A 16051-nucleotide genomic window follows, 5' to 3' on the forward strand; every position below is an offset into this window, starting at 1 on the left:
TCTCTCTGTACAATGTAATATTGGCTTAGGGATTAAACCACACCTTAAAAAAAATTCTAGGACCCAAAACATATTTGACTACCAAACAGGGGTATGAGTGCCATTGACACAAACAAATTACGTCTGTATACCAGATGCTCCTTATTAGCTTGTGCCTGATCCGCCATAGGCTTACACCTTGCAAGCAGAAAAAGTAATTTTTTTGCTATTGCACAGGGACACTTGTGTTTTAAGACCACCATCCAGTATTTTGATTTTCACTGCACACTGGCAGAGTCGTGTATTAAGTATATTCCCTGAAATCTATTTTTCCCCCATCTGGTATAGTTTGCATGACTAGAGAGCACTCACTGAAACGAGGAGTTTAGGACTTATCAGTAAGGTCTTATTCAATTACTAGACATTGCAGTATGAAAATGGAAAAGATGAAATTAATTACTACCTTGAGAATCCCTAACTGTATTAGAAATGAAAAGAAAATTCATACTGCTGTTCTACCAATTCCATAGTCACATTGTAACCCTTTAAAATCATAAAAAATTACAAGAGCCATCCAGATATCATCCTGGATACACTTGTGTAGAAAAAGCTTAAACAGAGTGTTCATCAGAGAAAGCATACAGCTGAGTGAGAAAAAGCATACTGCATTCTGTTCTGCACTGTTATCAATACTGACCTGAAAGGCTGGGCTGATACACTGATCCTTGTTTCCCGCTTTCTTTAAATTACTCCCACTGAGAAAAATTGCTTATTTCTCCATTGAGCTTAGCAGCACTGAGAATGCTGCTTAAAGAGAGTCACATGTTTTTAGCTGCCTTGCTTGTCCCCAATTTTGACCTTTGTCTACATTCTTTGATTTATGGAATTGCTAAAATCGGCAAGAGATTTTGCAAAGATAGAACATATGGAACTTTTTTATAGTGTCTTTTCCTTCAGTGACTTTACTATGTATTAACTCTGTTCTTTGGGCTGAGTCAGAAACCTTATCAACATCAGTGCATTTTGCACAGACACGCTGAACATATTTTAGCCCAAACTGTGTTATCACTTAAACTGCTGTGATCAATACCGTACTTGCATCCATTACCAATTACAGGTACGAAATGCACTACTGTAAGAAGCAGACCATGCAGGGTTCATTCCTCCCCCCAAGTTATTTAAATGTTTTCAGAGATCATAGGTTAGCATTGCAAGTAACTCATTTAGAAGTCTAAGACTCGCTGAACATCAGTTTTACTACTGATGCAAAAGCAAAGTATGACTTAGTTCACTTTCCCATCCTTCATTTGGCTGTGGAAAGGCTGCAGTAAAGGAGCTGAAAACACTTTTTCCACTGACATTTTTATTAAAAAAGAAATGTGTCGTTCCAAATGCATAATGATTTGCTGGATAAGATGCAATTTTTCTGATCAGTGCTATCTCCTTACATGGGTGGTCAATAGAAAAATTAATCATTTTTAAGCCCAAAATAATTGTTAACATACTGGGAGCTGCTCTGCTGCAAAGGTCAAGACGACAAATGATCAGTGTTTTTTTACATTGATTATATGCACAAATACTGCCTGCCCTTACGAGAAGACATTTTCACATAATCTCCATGTTGCATTTTCTTAGCTATTCAGAAAGTACCCTAACATTTTCACACCGCTGAGAACTCAGTTTGGACTAATTCAGTCACATACTCCAGCACTCCTACAGTTCGTATTCTCAGCTGCACGTAAATTGCCTGAGAGAATACAAAGGGAAAGAATAATGACAATTACAGTAACAAAAATATTAACTTCTAAAGCCCCATTCTCCCACCATACCAAGAGCCCTTAAGAAGATGGCATTAACCTCACCTTGTACCTGGAAAACCAGGCGAGATGCAGGGCTGAGGAGCCGGCACTGCTACAGCCCGACTCAGGAATTCCCACCTGCAAACCCTTGGTTTACTTCTGGTCTGCTCTCACAGAGCCTGGAGTTAAAGCCTAACCTGACAGACACCTGCGGGCATCTTTTATTAACTTTGTCCTGGAAATAACTGCATGAAGGGAAGCGAAAGCCAACTCTCATCCCAGCTTTGACTTTGCAGACCTATTTCCCACGTGGTCCAAATGGCCAAATCACTTGCACACACCAAACGTGGGGACACTGAGGTTTCTGGACTCTGGACATATTTCTGTTGTGCTTTCCTGACTGCACTATTCTACCCTGTCACTGGGTATTCCTCCTCACTGTATGGGCAGCATGAGGAGATTACTTTTGCTTCTCTGCTCAGCCTCTGGGCAATGGTAGGGTGGCATAACCTCCCTGGAGCATCACCTGTCCAGCGTGCAGCGCTGCAAGCTCACCATGGTGGGTTAAACTGTAAGAGGGGAAAAATATTCCAGTTTAACCTCTCTGGGACAGAACTGGGAATAGCATCATGTTCTCATAATGATGAGCCCTGTTTTGCTCATCAGATTTCACAGCCTCATGTGGAAAACAAAGTGTATCTGGTTGCCTGTCTCCTATGGTAGGATCAGGTCCAAAAGGGCTTCCTTAATAAACCAGTAAGCTCTGGCATGAATATTGTGCTGCTACAGCATGAAAGGCAATGGAGCAACAAGCAGATCCAAAGCTAAAACCGTATCTCCGCCTCTGGATTTTCTGGTACACAATTTTTTCCTTTAAAATTGAAGTCTTTCATCAGAATTTGTGACCGATAGTCAGGAAATAATGGTTTATAATGTACTGTAATAACTGCAACAGCTTAAGTGCTCTCATATTTTAAAACAACTGGCTACACTTTCTAAATACTTTTTTTTTTCCTTTGGTGACACATTGTTGAGATCTTTGGTTCTTGTTTTTTAAAGTTATTTTATGAATTCTTTAAAAGTGACCTAAAGATAGAAAAGTAATTAAACTCCCCTTCACAAATTAATTTTTTTTCAGCATATAAAATATTGATTTTTGTTCTTCCCAGAAGGAAAATAAAACTTTAACCATTTAATAACTAGCAAAAGTTTTGATAGGAAAAGACTCCATGTGCCATTGTAAAGTACAATCTTATTTGAACAGCATATTATTGAGATTACTACAAATTTCAGGGGACTAACAGAAATACCAACTGCAACAATCAAGACTGCTCATGAACACCTGCTTAGGGACTTAATTTTGCTTTAATGGGCTATTACCGAGGCGTCTCTAACAAACTCCCTCATCACCCCCCAAATCAATTCTGGATCAATACAGACACACATGCCCTATGCAGAGCCTTCTGTTCTTAGGACAGGATTAAACGATTCGTTAGTTTCATGATAGCTTGGTTAAAAGATGAAAATTAAAAAAAAAAAAAAAAAAAGAAAGAGCAGAGGCACATGTCCCACACAGTTTAGATCTCTTCTGCTTAAGAAACTCAGAATTTGCAAAGGATTGCCAGAAGGGAGGCAACTTTTTATTGATTATCACAGTAATAAGGCTCTAAAGAATCCCAGAGCACGTTGCTCAGTCTCCATGAATGATCAATTAAAAGCCTGCTTGAGAGCCGGCTTCCACAAAATTCACTGTCATTTTAGTGAAACTGAGGTAGAAAACAAGGTCAGTCAAGCATTTTTTACAAAACCTCTTCATTCTTCCAACCAAACAAATACAAAAACTTTGAACAGAGCATATGTCAGGTGCCTGAGTACTGAAATAACTTAATTAAAACTCTGATCTAGGTGTATCAATTATTATTTATAAACTTTAACATTATGAAAAACTTACTCCTTTACTGACTTTGCAATAGCAACTCTTTATTTTCTCTAAGATAATCCTGAGTACTATTTTTCTTTAACTAAAAATAAGACATGGGAAAAGTCTAGAAAGTGTTATAGATTCATTAGTTAAAACCCAATAGCAGATTAATAGCCTTAAAAAGCATTAAAATGTTGCACAATACAAAACCATGCATTATTCACAACTATATTTAGTCTACAATTTGACCATGTTCTTACAGCTTCCTAGAACAACATTTAAAAAATATTTCCTTTTTTATGAATACAATGCTGTTCAAAGTATAAAATTGAGACATTGTCTACCGAACATGTAGATTTATCACACCAAGCGCTCATGAACACTGCCAGCACAAAAGAAAATGTTTGTTTTCCATGTAGTTAATAAGATTAAAAAGTCTACTTTATACAACAAAGCCACTTCAAAAGTAGTAAATGCCGTTTTCTCTATCTACCTAGTTACATCAGATTCATCTGAGTTTTGGATAACTGCACACAGAAAATCTGGTCTCAATAGAAAAAGGACATTATGCTGGTACACCAGACTGTATTTTTATTCTTTAATAATGTGATTTTAAAGAAACACAGAGAATGTATACTCTGTATCAGCTTGCTTGTCTGAGTACAGAACAAATAACACTGAAAACATTTCCAAGTGTTTGTTGGTATTTTGGGCTCTTTTTGAATCTGCTTTGCTTACTTGAAAGCAAAAGAATAAATCCTAAAAACAGGCAACGCTTTAACCTTGAGGGAGCAGATATTGCACTGATTTTATCTCAAACAGATCGATTAGATTTAACTTTTTGCATACAGAAGAGTCCTTCTTGCATAGATATATTCTTGAATTTTCAGCCTTTTTTTTGCTTTGCATAATCAGAAACTACATTGTTTTCACTTAAAAGACAGTAACTCTATTAAACATAGTAATTTTCCCATACATATTTACAGTTCTATTTTCAAAATATTTTGCCTGAGTTCCTGAGTAAACAGAGTTCACATTTATTGATAACAAGGACTCAACACACATTATTTGTATGTAACCAGAAACAGAGGTTTAAGATGCAGAATATATAATGACGGCATTTCAGAAGAGAAACTTTCTTATCTAGCTCACTGTGAATAGCAAATGATTTAATAGCCCCAGAAAGCAGAAAACAAGCAATATATTTGCAAATGTCTTTTATAGATTAAGAAAAAGTGCTTGGAAATCCTTATCGCTCACAGAAAACCTTACAATCACCTAGCAACCTATGTTACTGCTGCTTTCAATTTTGAACAGGCAGCCTTCACATTCAAAGATGTATCTGAGCCAACTGATGCAACTGTAAGTTTAAAGCAAAACAAAAACAAAAGCAGAGATTAATTTTTTTTTTTTTTGTTATTCAAATAAATTGCCCCTACCTTTCTTCTGAGAGTACGATGGCGACTGCACTTGAGAAAAAGTAGGTTTTTCTTCTGTGAAATATTCAGGTTGGTTGTACTGATTCAGGGCCATGTCCATGTCAGAGTACTCGCTTTTAAACACGTTTCCAGGGTAACTACAGGTATAAGGCTGATTCACCGCCCAGGCCTGTTCCATATATATGTTGTTACTGTGCAGGACCTGAGCATCACAACTGCTGTAACCCTGATTATCTTCAATATATGTGCAATAATCAGTGGACTGCATGTAGCAATTGCTACCAGCAGCTGGGTGCACTTCATATATTTCTTGCATACAGTAGTTCATTTTGTTACCCTATCTCAGCTTCTACTTTACGTACACACACACATGCATACACACGCAGGCATGCATACACATGGAACGGGAGAGGAGCAATGAATATACACCAACAAAGTCGACTGCAAAACAGCCCGTTTTACTTTGGAGCAGCACCTGATGTGCTAAAATCCTATTTATATTGGGACGGCTTGTGAACTCCCCTGCCAGTCAAACATATTGGGAAGCAGATTTATGACAGTCAAAGGTCTTAATCTGTGACTGTAAGTTAATTCCAAGGGAAGATGGCAGGCAGGTAGCAATGACTACCAGACAAAGAAGCGACATCCCGACAACCCTCCTGTTCCCCTGTTTGTGTGGAATAATCATTTTATAAACCATTTCCAGCCTTTTCCAATATGATTAGAAAATGATTACTAAGGCGAGGACACAGTTATGTCACTGTAGTTGTCAACTTAAGTGTGAAGCATTATAAAGACTGCTTAAGAACTCCCAGAGGGGATACACTGAAAATCCTAAAATCAATAATCCTGTTTTTCAGCATTAAACCTAGAAAATCCAATAGCGCTGTGCTGATGACCCAAACAGTAGTCTAGTTTTACAAAATTTAGCAACTTAATCTGTCATCAGCTTTATTGATTTTGTTTTACAGAATTACATGCATGAATCAACCCAGCCTTCCACACATACACAATCTTCCCCACTGCCTGGTAATGCATTTACAGGAAAACAGCTTTTCTAAACTTCAGTGATTTGGGGAGGTAATTTCTATTGAGTTCAACAGGTGGGAAACTTCAAAATAATATAATCAGCAAAAACCCCACTGCTTAAAGATTATCAATAAGCTAATTGCCTTGCTATTACATTTTGCTATCTTTTATGTTTCAGTAACGAAGTGCTTGTAGAAGTGTATCTTTGTCTACAACAGACTGAATAGAGTAAGGAGGGTTTTTTTGCTCATTTTGGCTCACCTATGAGCTATGAACGTATCAATGCCACTACAACAAAAAGTACAGGACCTTAAAATTTCTTAACGCACCCCAATTTTCAATATAGTTAACATACCTTGTTTAATCTGCCGTTCTTTTTGATCGAGAAGACATTATTTTATTTTTAACTTACATTAGCTGCTACTTTTTTTTTTACTTGGCTTTTAAAAGATGTTTTTTCTTTACAGCACAGCTAAAATATGGTAAAACTTGTAAAGTCAGTAACAAGATGGCATCCCCTCTTTAATGTCTGTTCTTATTTTTAGGAAGCAGAATTATTACTGATCTGATAATGAGGTCTTAAGTTTTCTTTTTTTTTATTTCACTCACTGTATTTACATGATCGCCAAAATTACAGTAAAGTTGGACCTTTTTCTTCTAGGATCTTAAGTATACATCTAACAACCCTGACAAACACACACCAAACGGTCCTCAAAAATTCAGTGACGTAAGTAAGAACTGGGCATGACATGCACATATTTCTCCCTATCCAATATTGTTTATTGTTTCAATCTAATGCAAAGATCTGCTGGAGAAATGTTCTCCCTTCCAACATACAAGCGTAACTAACATATCTAACCAAGAAACACTGTCAATTAGCACCTGATGTGCAGGCTAACAGAATTCAGGAAAAGTGCTTCTGAGGACCAGAGAAGTTAAAATTCATCCTTGGATATTTTTTTTTTCCTCCTCTAACTATAAAAGAAGCATGTTTAACACACATTTCTTATTAACTTGCTCAGAAAATAATAATACATTTGGTAAGTCAAAATGAACTCTATCAAGATCAATTCTACTGAAGTCAATGAAGTTGCTTCCAAAATTACCTTACGCTGCTAAAATTCTGATAAACTTACATCTTACTTCGTTAAAAGCACTAATACTTACTGAAATCCCAGAAGTGAAACACAAATAAACCCTCATTCTCCATGCTGTTTTTACCAAAAATCTAACTCAACAAATAGCTTTGTGAAATACATAAAAAAGCACACCATAAAAGTTAATTTTCATTTTAGCTCAGGCCCATGATCTAGATTTTAGAAACAGTAGTTTTGTCTGTGATAAAAAGCTTGTCTTAGGCAAGATCTGATTTTTCAAGAATGGATGTTCAGCACTTCACAAACACATGCCCGTGTTTCCTAAGAAATTCTGCAATCATTGTTTACACAGAAACCCCCAAACTATACCCGATTTATGTGATCGGTTGGTAATACTGTAGTACATACAAATGTAACACATACAACCTGCCAAGCTTACTTTTCGGCACTCCCCAGAAAGAAAACATTCCACAAGTGCAATATATGGATTGTTCATTTACCAGAAAACAATCCTGTACAGTGAACAGGATTTTATGTGAGAGCTTGCACAGAGATGAGGTTGGTTTTTTACAGATTAGCAGAGCAGAATACCTAGATTCTTTTACATCACACAGAAAAGCTTTGGAGAAATAGGTTTTGAGTTCTTAGTGGGAATTTTTCCCCATGTGGATTTGTTTTGCCAGATGAGTCAAAATTCTTACAAATTTTCTCTTCTCTTGTTCTTTCTCCTCAATTTACTTTAGGTTTGTTACTGAAAAGCTAAACAGAATTGAAACTGTATGTAGACAGAGCTATCCCAGCCAGGATGACACCTGAGGATATAGTATTTCACCACAGCACAGCCTGTGACTTACTCCCTGTTCCAGAATAAATCCCTCAGCAATAGAAAATAAAAAATGTTTATGTCAACAATGCTTAGAAATGTGTCATACATACTACTTTTGTCAGAACTACTGTAATACTGCAAGGAAATTAAATTACGTTAAAAATGAAGAGAAAAAGAAAAATGGATGACAGCCCTTTCTGACCAAAAAAAAAAAAAAAAGAAAAAAAAATAAAGAATGATAAACACTGCCAGGGAATAGAATTTCCTTACCTGTAATGTGCTCGTATTAAAGAGGTTTATAGCACTGCAGATTGTTGTTCCCTTGGAAACAAATCAGTTCAAAAAACAGTGCAAAGATTTAACATCCTTATTAAAACTGAAATATTCCTAAAATATTTTTATATTAAACTCTTAGGGTCAAATCCTGCAGGTCCCTTTCATGTATCACTTTGAATTTAATCATCTGATGGAAGACAGTCAGAAGGGGTCTTTATCAAAAGTCTGAAAGCGGAGTAGAAAGCTGTATGAACAGCTTTTCTTTGTTTTGTATTCTGATTTGAATATAAGAGTTTAAATCATGTCATGTTGAGCTTTCATTGCCTTCAGCAATATAGTATCACACTTGGAATTTTATTAGTTCACATCTGATTATGTGAACACATGGAAACTAATCGCTAGCAGAGTAAAACCTCCAGTACAAGGAAACAGGGCAGTGATAAAACAGAAACTTTAATACTGCAGCAGAAGAGGATCCGAAGTTTGAACCCTCCACAGTCCAAGGTGTCAGTTCACTGTATTAAAAAAGGCAGGAATTACTTGCTGAACATGAGTCTTGAATGTCCCAAAGGTTTTGAAATACTCACCCTGATGTAAACCAGAAGTAAGTGTAGTGCGGTCAGTGATGTTACATGGGGTGGGCAGAAGTCAGGCTGAGAATGCCTGGAAGGAGGTGTCTGCAGGAGAGACAGACTACTTTACGCTAGACCACGCAGCTCTTCACCGAGTCCCATTTTAAAAATTCTGACTAAAACTTTTGATTATGAATAATCAAACACCCCACTAAAGCGCTTCTCTTGTGACTTAATCCAGTTAGAAAAACCACCAAAACAAACCCACAGAAATGTTAAGGCAAGACAGGATTCCTGTGGATGATCCTCCCGACAGCACACCCCAACCAACTGCCACCCCTGACACAAAAAGAAGGGTCGTTCAGCACAATCTACTCGGTTGCGTACCTCTGCTATCAGCATGAATGTGCAGGTGGCGTATTACCTGCAAGAGTCACGTTCTCCTGTTACTAGACCGTGCACCCCTGGTCTAGAGCCCTGGGTACCTCAATGCCGCAGTTAGGGCCCCTGTGCGCCGCTTCTAAAGGATTCGGCAGTGTCAGTGCGTGGGAGGTTTTGCAGAACATTCCAATTAGTCAGGGCAGAGTGCCGCTTCTAAAGGACCAAATGGAAGGATCTTATGTTGGTTGTGTGCACGCTTTGTGGATACAGATGAATAAAACCCCAGTATTTTGGTCAAAAAGTTTTGCACATTTGAACATGTAGTTGCAAGGATTAAACACGCCTTTCTAAACTCTTATCAGTTATGTACCTTGTGTTATCAGCCCCTAGTTTTGTAATACATATTTTCACATTACAAAATAACCGTAACATTTCCTACTTATAAGATTTTCTTGTTGCCTGCATTCTCTCAGCCACCTCTGATGAAGGTCATGGGGGAAAAAAACCTAGATCATGGCTCTTCAAGGAAAACACAAATCTGCGCTTTCAGGGCTCACACTAGATAACGTGGAACACATCCCAGACAGTCCCGATCCCCTATCATACAGAAAATGCACTGAAAACTGTAACAGCTTTTGATCAGAAGTACTAACATGTTTTTTGCAACACACAGCATTTGTCAAATACATCTACCTCTGTGCCCACAAGATGAGCTACCACCTCTCTCTAAGGTATATATTTGCACTACCTTATACGTTCACTTTACGTACTTTGATCAGAGGCTCAAAACAGTCCCCCAAAAATATAACTATGCAAACTTACAGATTAAACTAAGAAAACCTCAAAAATCAGACTCCAAAATAATTCCAAGTATTTACAAGAACAGAATGTTAACACTATATAGTATTTACCTTATTTTTAAAACTCTACTTGTGACTAAATCATGAAGTATGTAGTATTACAGAATGCTAGCGCTGTAAAGTTACAACAGCATTTGACAATTCCTGGAGCATGTCTCACTGGAATCAAAGACATTAAAAATTGTAATTTTGTCTACACTATATTTATTATAGCAAGTGATACAGTTGAGAGAAAAAGAGCTAAAGCCTTCTGGCATAAAATAATTTCTTTGGGTTTGCAACAGACGCAGCAAGCTTCCAGCTAGCTGTCCCTGCTTTAAACCTGAAGAAAATCTTACTTGCACAATAGCACACCTCTTTTCTCAACAGGTATTAAGTTAGTTCTTTCTCTAAAACCACTTCTCTTACAAAACCTGCCGTACCTCGGTTATGACACGCCGCTAAATTTGTATGTGACTCATAAAATGCCAGTGTGATGTGCCTTTTATTGAAACACTTCAGACTCATTAGTCTGTTTGGGTAACAAAGAACGTCACAGTTTATATTTAAATGTTCAGATTCACTATGAATCCAGTTATCCCTGAAAATATTTGACACCTTGAATACATCTGGTTAAAAGAGAATGGATCTTGCTCTTTCACCATCAGGACTCTTCAAGGGTTTGGGCTTGCTTTTTCTTGCACTAGCTCCTTGCACTTTTCATGACACATGTACGTAGCACATGGTGTTGTCAGAAAGCATTTGCTCCTCGAGAGGTTTGCCAACAGCCTGGCTAACAAAATTCTTGAACAGCGTTCAACAACTTTTAAGATGGTCTCTGAGCAAATATTTGCCCAGAGACATTATAGACCTGTGACGCAGACAACCCAATTTGTTAAGTCTCCCCATATATCATAATTGGAAGACCCTGTTAGCAAACATCGGTTAATTACACAGCTTATTTCTTGAGAAAGTAACCGCCAATACTTAAAACATTTCTGAGTCATTCCCTACTCCAACTCCTCATGAAAACTTCAAGGTAAAAAGTTCCATTTGTTCAAAAATAAAATCGAGCAGAAAGCTAGCTAATTTAGCTTGACACAACATAATTAACAGACTCTTGGCTGGGACTGTCTGGGTTTGGCAGCCTCCTGACAGCCCTTAGTAAGACGTTAAAGCGATCAACACCTGACATCTGTTAGCAAAGAGGCATTCTGAGGTAAAGAGCAACTAAATCTAAAGAAATCAGGTACTTAGACCAGTTTAACTTTTTCATGAGGTGATATCCTGCCTGACACTGTAATCTTTCCTCCTGGAGTGACGCAAGACTTAAGTAAAAGAAAACAACTTGTAATCCCTCCCTCCCAATATGCAGTCATTATTTTTTAGGTGAAGAACAACAAAGAACTATTTACCGCAGTTTAAAAAGGAATAAAAATAACTTAAGCACTAAATTTGTGCTAATACCTAAGCTACTGTGATTCTTAAAAGGAATTCCTTCAATGCTGCGCTGATGTGAACAAAAAAACGCTACCTGAAAGAAAATGGTTAATTCTCCTGACTACCGAGGCAAAGAATATTCCTAACATGAAATTCCATTTATGTGAGTTCTGTTATGTGCACTTACTGAGGCTCTGGGGATGGTTTAATAAGAAAGAAGAAAAGGCAAACACCACAGTCACAGGTGAGAGACGAACACCATGGAAGTAGTAAAAGAATGCTTTGTTTGCCTTTGTATTTTTAATGTATCAAGGATATGCTTAATTTAAAATGACCGGGTTCAGAAAAGATTTTTGATGAGCTTATCAAGACCATAAAGAGAGAGACAAATACATTTTTAGAAGGCTAAAGGAATAGATACTGTTTTGTATTAGGTATCACACAGAAGACCCCAGTAAGTACTCATTACATTGTCATCAGGACTCTTAACAAAGCTATAAAATTGAATTATAAGAAATACTAAAAACTACAATTATCCCCGCTGAAAATAAAAATAATTAAAAATTTAAAAATTGATAACAAGAAAACACCCCCCACATAATAATGCTTTTACCAATGGCCAAACCCCTGACCGTAAACAAAGATATAACAACCTGGTGGGTTTGGTTTGGGTTTTTTTTGTTTTTAATGCAGTGCTTTCTGTGCTCTGCATAATAATGCCAGTTACCTTTAAATTTTTTTTCTTCTTTTTGGTATTCCTGGGCACTTGACATAACTTGAAAGTTTGCTTTTGTATGGCCTGGCTGTAGAATTGTGCTAGTCCAAGTTGAAGCATGTAGACATTGCGAAAGCTGCTGTCCATTCCTCTGGATATCATAATTTTTGGAGTGCCTTTTCCTACACAAATGGTTTTCCGCTATGCCCACTACGTTCCATTTCTGACTTCTGTCAGGAAGGTGAATCAGTCTGTCCCATGAAAGGAGGCCACGTCCTGGATGTTTGGCAAATACTGCAGAGCTACAAACTGTTGGCATTGCCAAAATCTTGCTCAGGTGTGGAGTTTTGGAAAGCAAGTGGTTCCCCGGCTCTCCTGACGCCGTGGCATTCCCGTGCATATCCACTTGACCGCACTGATACGATGCAGAGCCTTTCAGCCATGCCCATTCAGCCACCATAGTTCCACTTCGGTACAAGTAAATATAAAATTTTCCTGTCTGTGAAGCCTGAACAATTAGGCAGATCTACGTGGACAGGCTAACACTAGATGTAACTTTCACAACATCACAACTACAACATGGGCCTCAGGGCAAGTTACCACCAATTTATTGCCTTGCTCATATGATCATTTGAGGTCTTGTAGGTCGAGGCTGGTCGTGAACAATTTTCAGATACTTAAAACACAAAACATCAAGGATTCAGCCTTGTTTGACTTTGCTCTTATCGTACGCTGACCTGAGGGACACTCTGTTACCTAAGTGTGACATTCTTATGTGGGCATGCTTAGCAGTTCCGTCTTTGCTACCTACTGCCTTCCTCTACTTGTGGTCACTGTAGAGAATTGGAAACACTGATTTTATCACAGGAGTATGGACATTTGGGTCCAGTGTAGATAATGAACAGTACTAAAGTGGCATGATTTGATCTGATTAGTCATAATGATTAAGCAAATTTATTTATTCTTTGATATAGAAGAAACTGAGATACCATTAGTTAATAAATCTGTAAAACTAAATACAGCCTGTTTTCTATTTTTGGGTAGCAAAATGAAATGCTGTAGAAATGACACATTAGAGATCATAGGTATTCCACATTCAAAGAAATTATTTTATTTTATATCATATGTATCAAAATTCAAACACAAAATAGCTTTTTAACTTGCAAATAGAAAATAGCAAAATCCAGATATTTGCTGACTGATATCCACTGTGGGTTTAATCATGGTAAGGTATGGTTCTGCTGTTTTAATGGACCTAAGAGTTAATTTTACATACATTTCACTAACTAAACTAATTCATATACATATTAGTAAATACATGCACACTAGGTCAGTAATTTCCTGATAAACAAAACCCATAAAAAATAACTTTGGATTTCAGTTACCAGAGCTGAATACATACTATTGCTGTTTCTGAAAGTTTTGTCTTAAGACTTCTTCTAAGTGGAATGTTGCTAATATAGGACATATTCAGAAGACCTAATTATGGTTAATATTAAATACTGTTACCTTGTGTTAATCCCTGGTAGTTTATATAGCTTTCCTCAATATCTTACTTAATTTTAAATGTAAATGCATAACTTTTTTTCTGCTGGGAGTAAGCTCACCTGATATTTGAAGTTAAAAGTCCATTCCTCCTACTCACTGTATCTCAGTTGAGCATCAATAACATGAATTTGTATGAGAAATTATCTGGCATCACAGACTTCAATGCATAGGGCAGGTAAGTTAACTACAGAATTTGCACTTACCGACTTACTTCTGGCTTTATAGACCTGCTCTTAGTTCAGATTTGATTTTCTTAGTAAAACTAAAAGGTAACTAAATGCAGGTAATATGGAAAGAGAATATCACTTGTAGGAGGATAATCAGATTTAAAATAGAGTAGTGAAAGTAACCCAGAAAATACTAGGCAATTTAAAAAATCGAAAGAACAGAATATAAAACTTTTTTTCATAATTTGAACACTGCCATATCTTATAGACTTCATAATAAATTTAAACTCAGATGGAGAGGCTGGATTGTTCTGGTAAGACCCTCTGGGGTCCCTCCGTGGGCTGCGCAGAACTTCCCTGTAAGATCTGAACCAGACTTGGCTGCTTTACTCTTCTTGGCACAGAGAGGAACTGTGCACTACAACTCACCCTTCCACTAGGCTTTGTATAATCTCAGATAATGCACCTTTCAGTATAAGGCTACTCTCCTCTTCCTTGTCTTCCTTCACATTCTAGTTATCGCCCTGCATGGATAATATTGCATCTTTAGATAAACCTGGGAGTTGGGCATGTGCAATGTATATATATAACAAATACAGGCACTCCTATAATTCATTCATAAATAGATACTGCTCTGTCAATTTCTTGAGCAGACCACTGATGCCACACAATTCTCGACCCTGTTTAAAGAAGTCAGTTATATCCTCAGTTACTCAGGTCTTGTTATTAGTCCTGGAAATGAGATCAATGATTCATAATCCAGGCTGTTCAATCTTGTTAGGCAAAAACTTCTATTTTCTTCTCAAATTTATCTTTGATATTAAAGGTCATCTTTGCTGTCTTTTAGCCTATGAGGATTTGCTTTACCTTCGATTTTAATTAAAAAACATAGACTCACTGCAATGGTAAAACTTTTGCTCCCCAAGGATTCAGAAAGCATGTCACACAAGGCTTACAGATTTTTAACTTTAGCAAGGAACTCTAAAACCCTCTTTAACTTTAAAAAATAAAACACATTCTCCAATTTCTGTGTTTTCAAAGCAGAAACCAATTCTGTTATAGCTTCCATCATTTGGAATTTGCCCAGGCAAGAGTCTGCAAACACTAACCCAACCTCAAGCAGCCTTATCCTCTTTTCCTTTCAGTTCCCTCTGAAATCTGTCTCACTATTTTGACTCTTACGATAGCCATTATTTATTGAATTTTACAAGCTTCCACTTTATTTCACAAATTCCCTTTAGTCATCAGGGACATCCAACATTCAAATTTTGCTGAAGGAAGATTTGTCTCCTTTTCTTATACTTCCTATACTGTGATGCAGCAGATAATGTATGTCCTAAATTACCATTCAGCTTATTAAACCATTAAATTACAGTTTCACTACAGGAATACATTATTTATTCTACTCCTTTTGTTTTAACATATCTTGCCTGAATTTCTCAAAAACTTGCCACCACCCCCAACAGAGAATGCAGTTTAAATCTCCTGCATCTGCTCTTGGTTTTGTCAACCCCAAACTCTTGATAAAGGATGATAATGTAGTTTTGTCTGAGCTCCCTAAATGTAAGAGAAGCATGTCTCTCTCTCCCTGCAGCTACTGTTAAAATGGCTATAATCAAGGCAGAAAGCAGTGCAGCCTGCTGGGATGAATCACGACTGAAACCACAGGCCCTATTTTCAGGGTAAAGAGGGACTAATAAGAAGGGCCTAGAGCTCTTGTTGTCAATGTAAGTAAAGGAATCATCAAATAATCTGAGAGATATAAAAGCAGCACTTTGTAGCAATAACTGGCATCTGAGCAGTCAACAGTTCAAAAGACTTTCTCAAGTTCCCATCAGACTGACTTTACAGGTAAGCCTGTTTTATGGGAGCAGAAAATTTTAGGAGATGAAGTGCTCGTTGAGCTAAACTAAAAGGACAGGTGAGGAGCATCTCTCAGAAATTGTTTATTGCAGGCCAAGACTCCTAATGGATGACTTAAAGGTTGGCCTGTTCTCAGATATTTAGTGTTATCTGAATGTCA

At 37.2% G+C, this 16051-nt stretch overlaps 1 protein-coding gene across 13 annotated transcripts in view; it reads right to left on the bottom strand.

Moving 5' to 3' along the window:
* The window catches only part of THRB (thyroid hormone receptor beta), a 161301-nt gene that overhangs the window by 26283 nt on the left and 118967 nt on the right, over nt 1–16051 (bottom strand). Inside the window, exon 1 of one of the 13 annotated variants that reach the window (XM_056335713.1) lies at nt 12326–12814. The exons of 10 other annotated variants lie outside the window; for them this stretch is intronic. In XM_056335713.1, coding sequence (XP_056191688.1) covers nt 12326–12773 — 448 coding nt within the window. In that variant the 5' untranslated portion in view covers nt 12774–12814. Of the gene's footprint in view, nt 1–5138; nt 5553–12325; nt 12815–16051 lie in introns of those variants that run through there. 2 more of the 13 variants (XM_056335701.1, XM_056335700.1) reach the window with 2 other exon arrangements.

Source organism: Falco biarmicus, chromosome 4, assembly GCF_023638135.1.
Source record: "Falco biarmicus isolate bFalBia1 chromosome 4, bFalBia1.pri, whole genome shotgun sequence".
In the NCBI taxonomy this organism is placed as follows: Eukaryota; Metazoa; Chordata; class Aves; order Falconiformes; family Falconidae; genus Falco; species Falco biarmicus.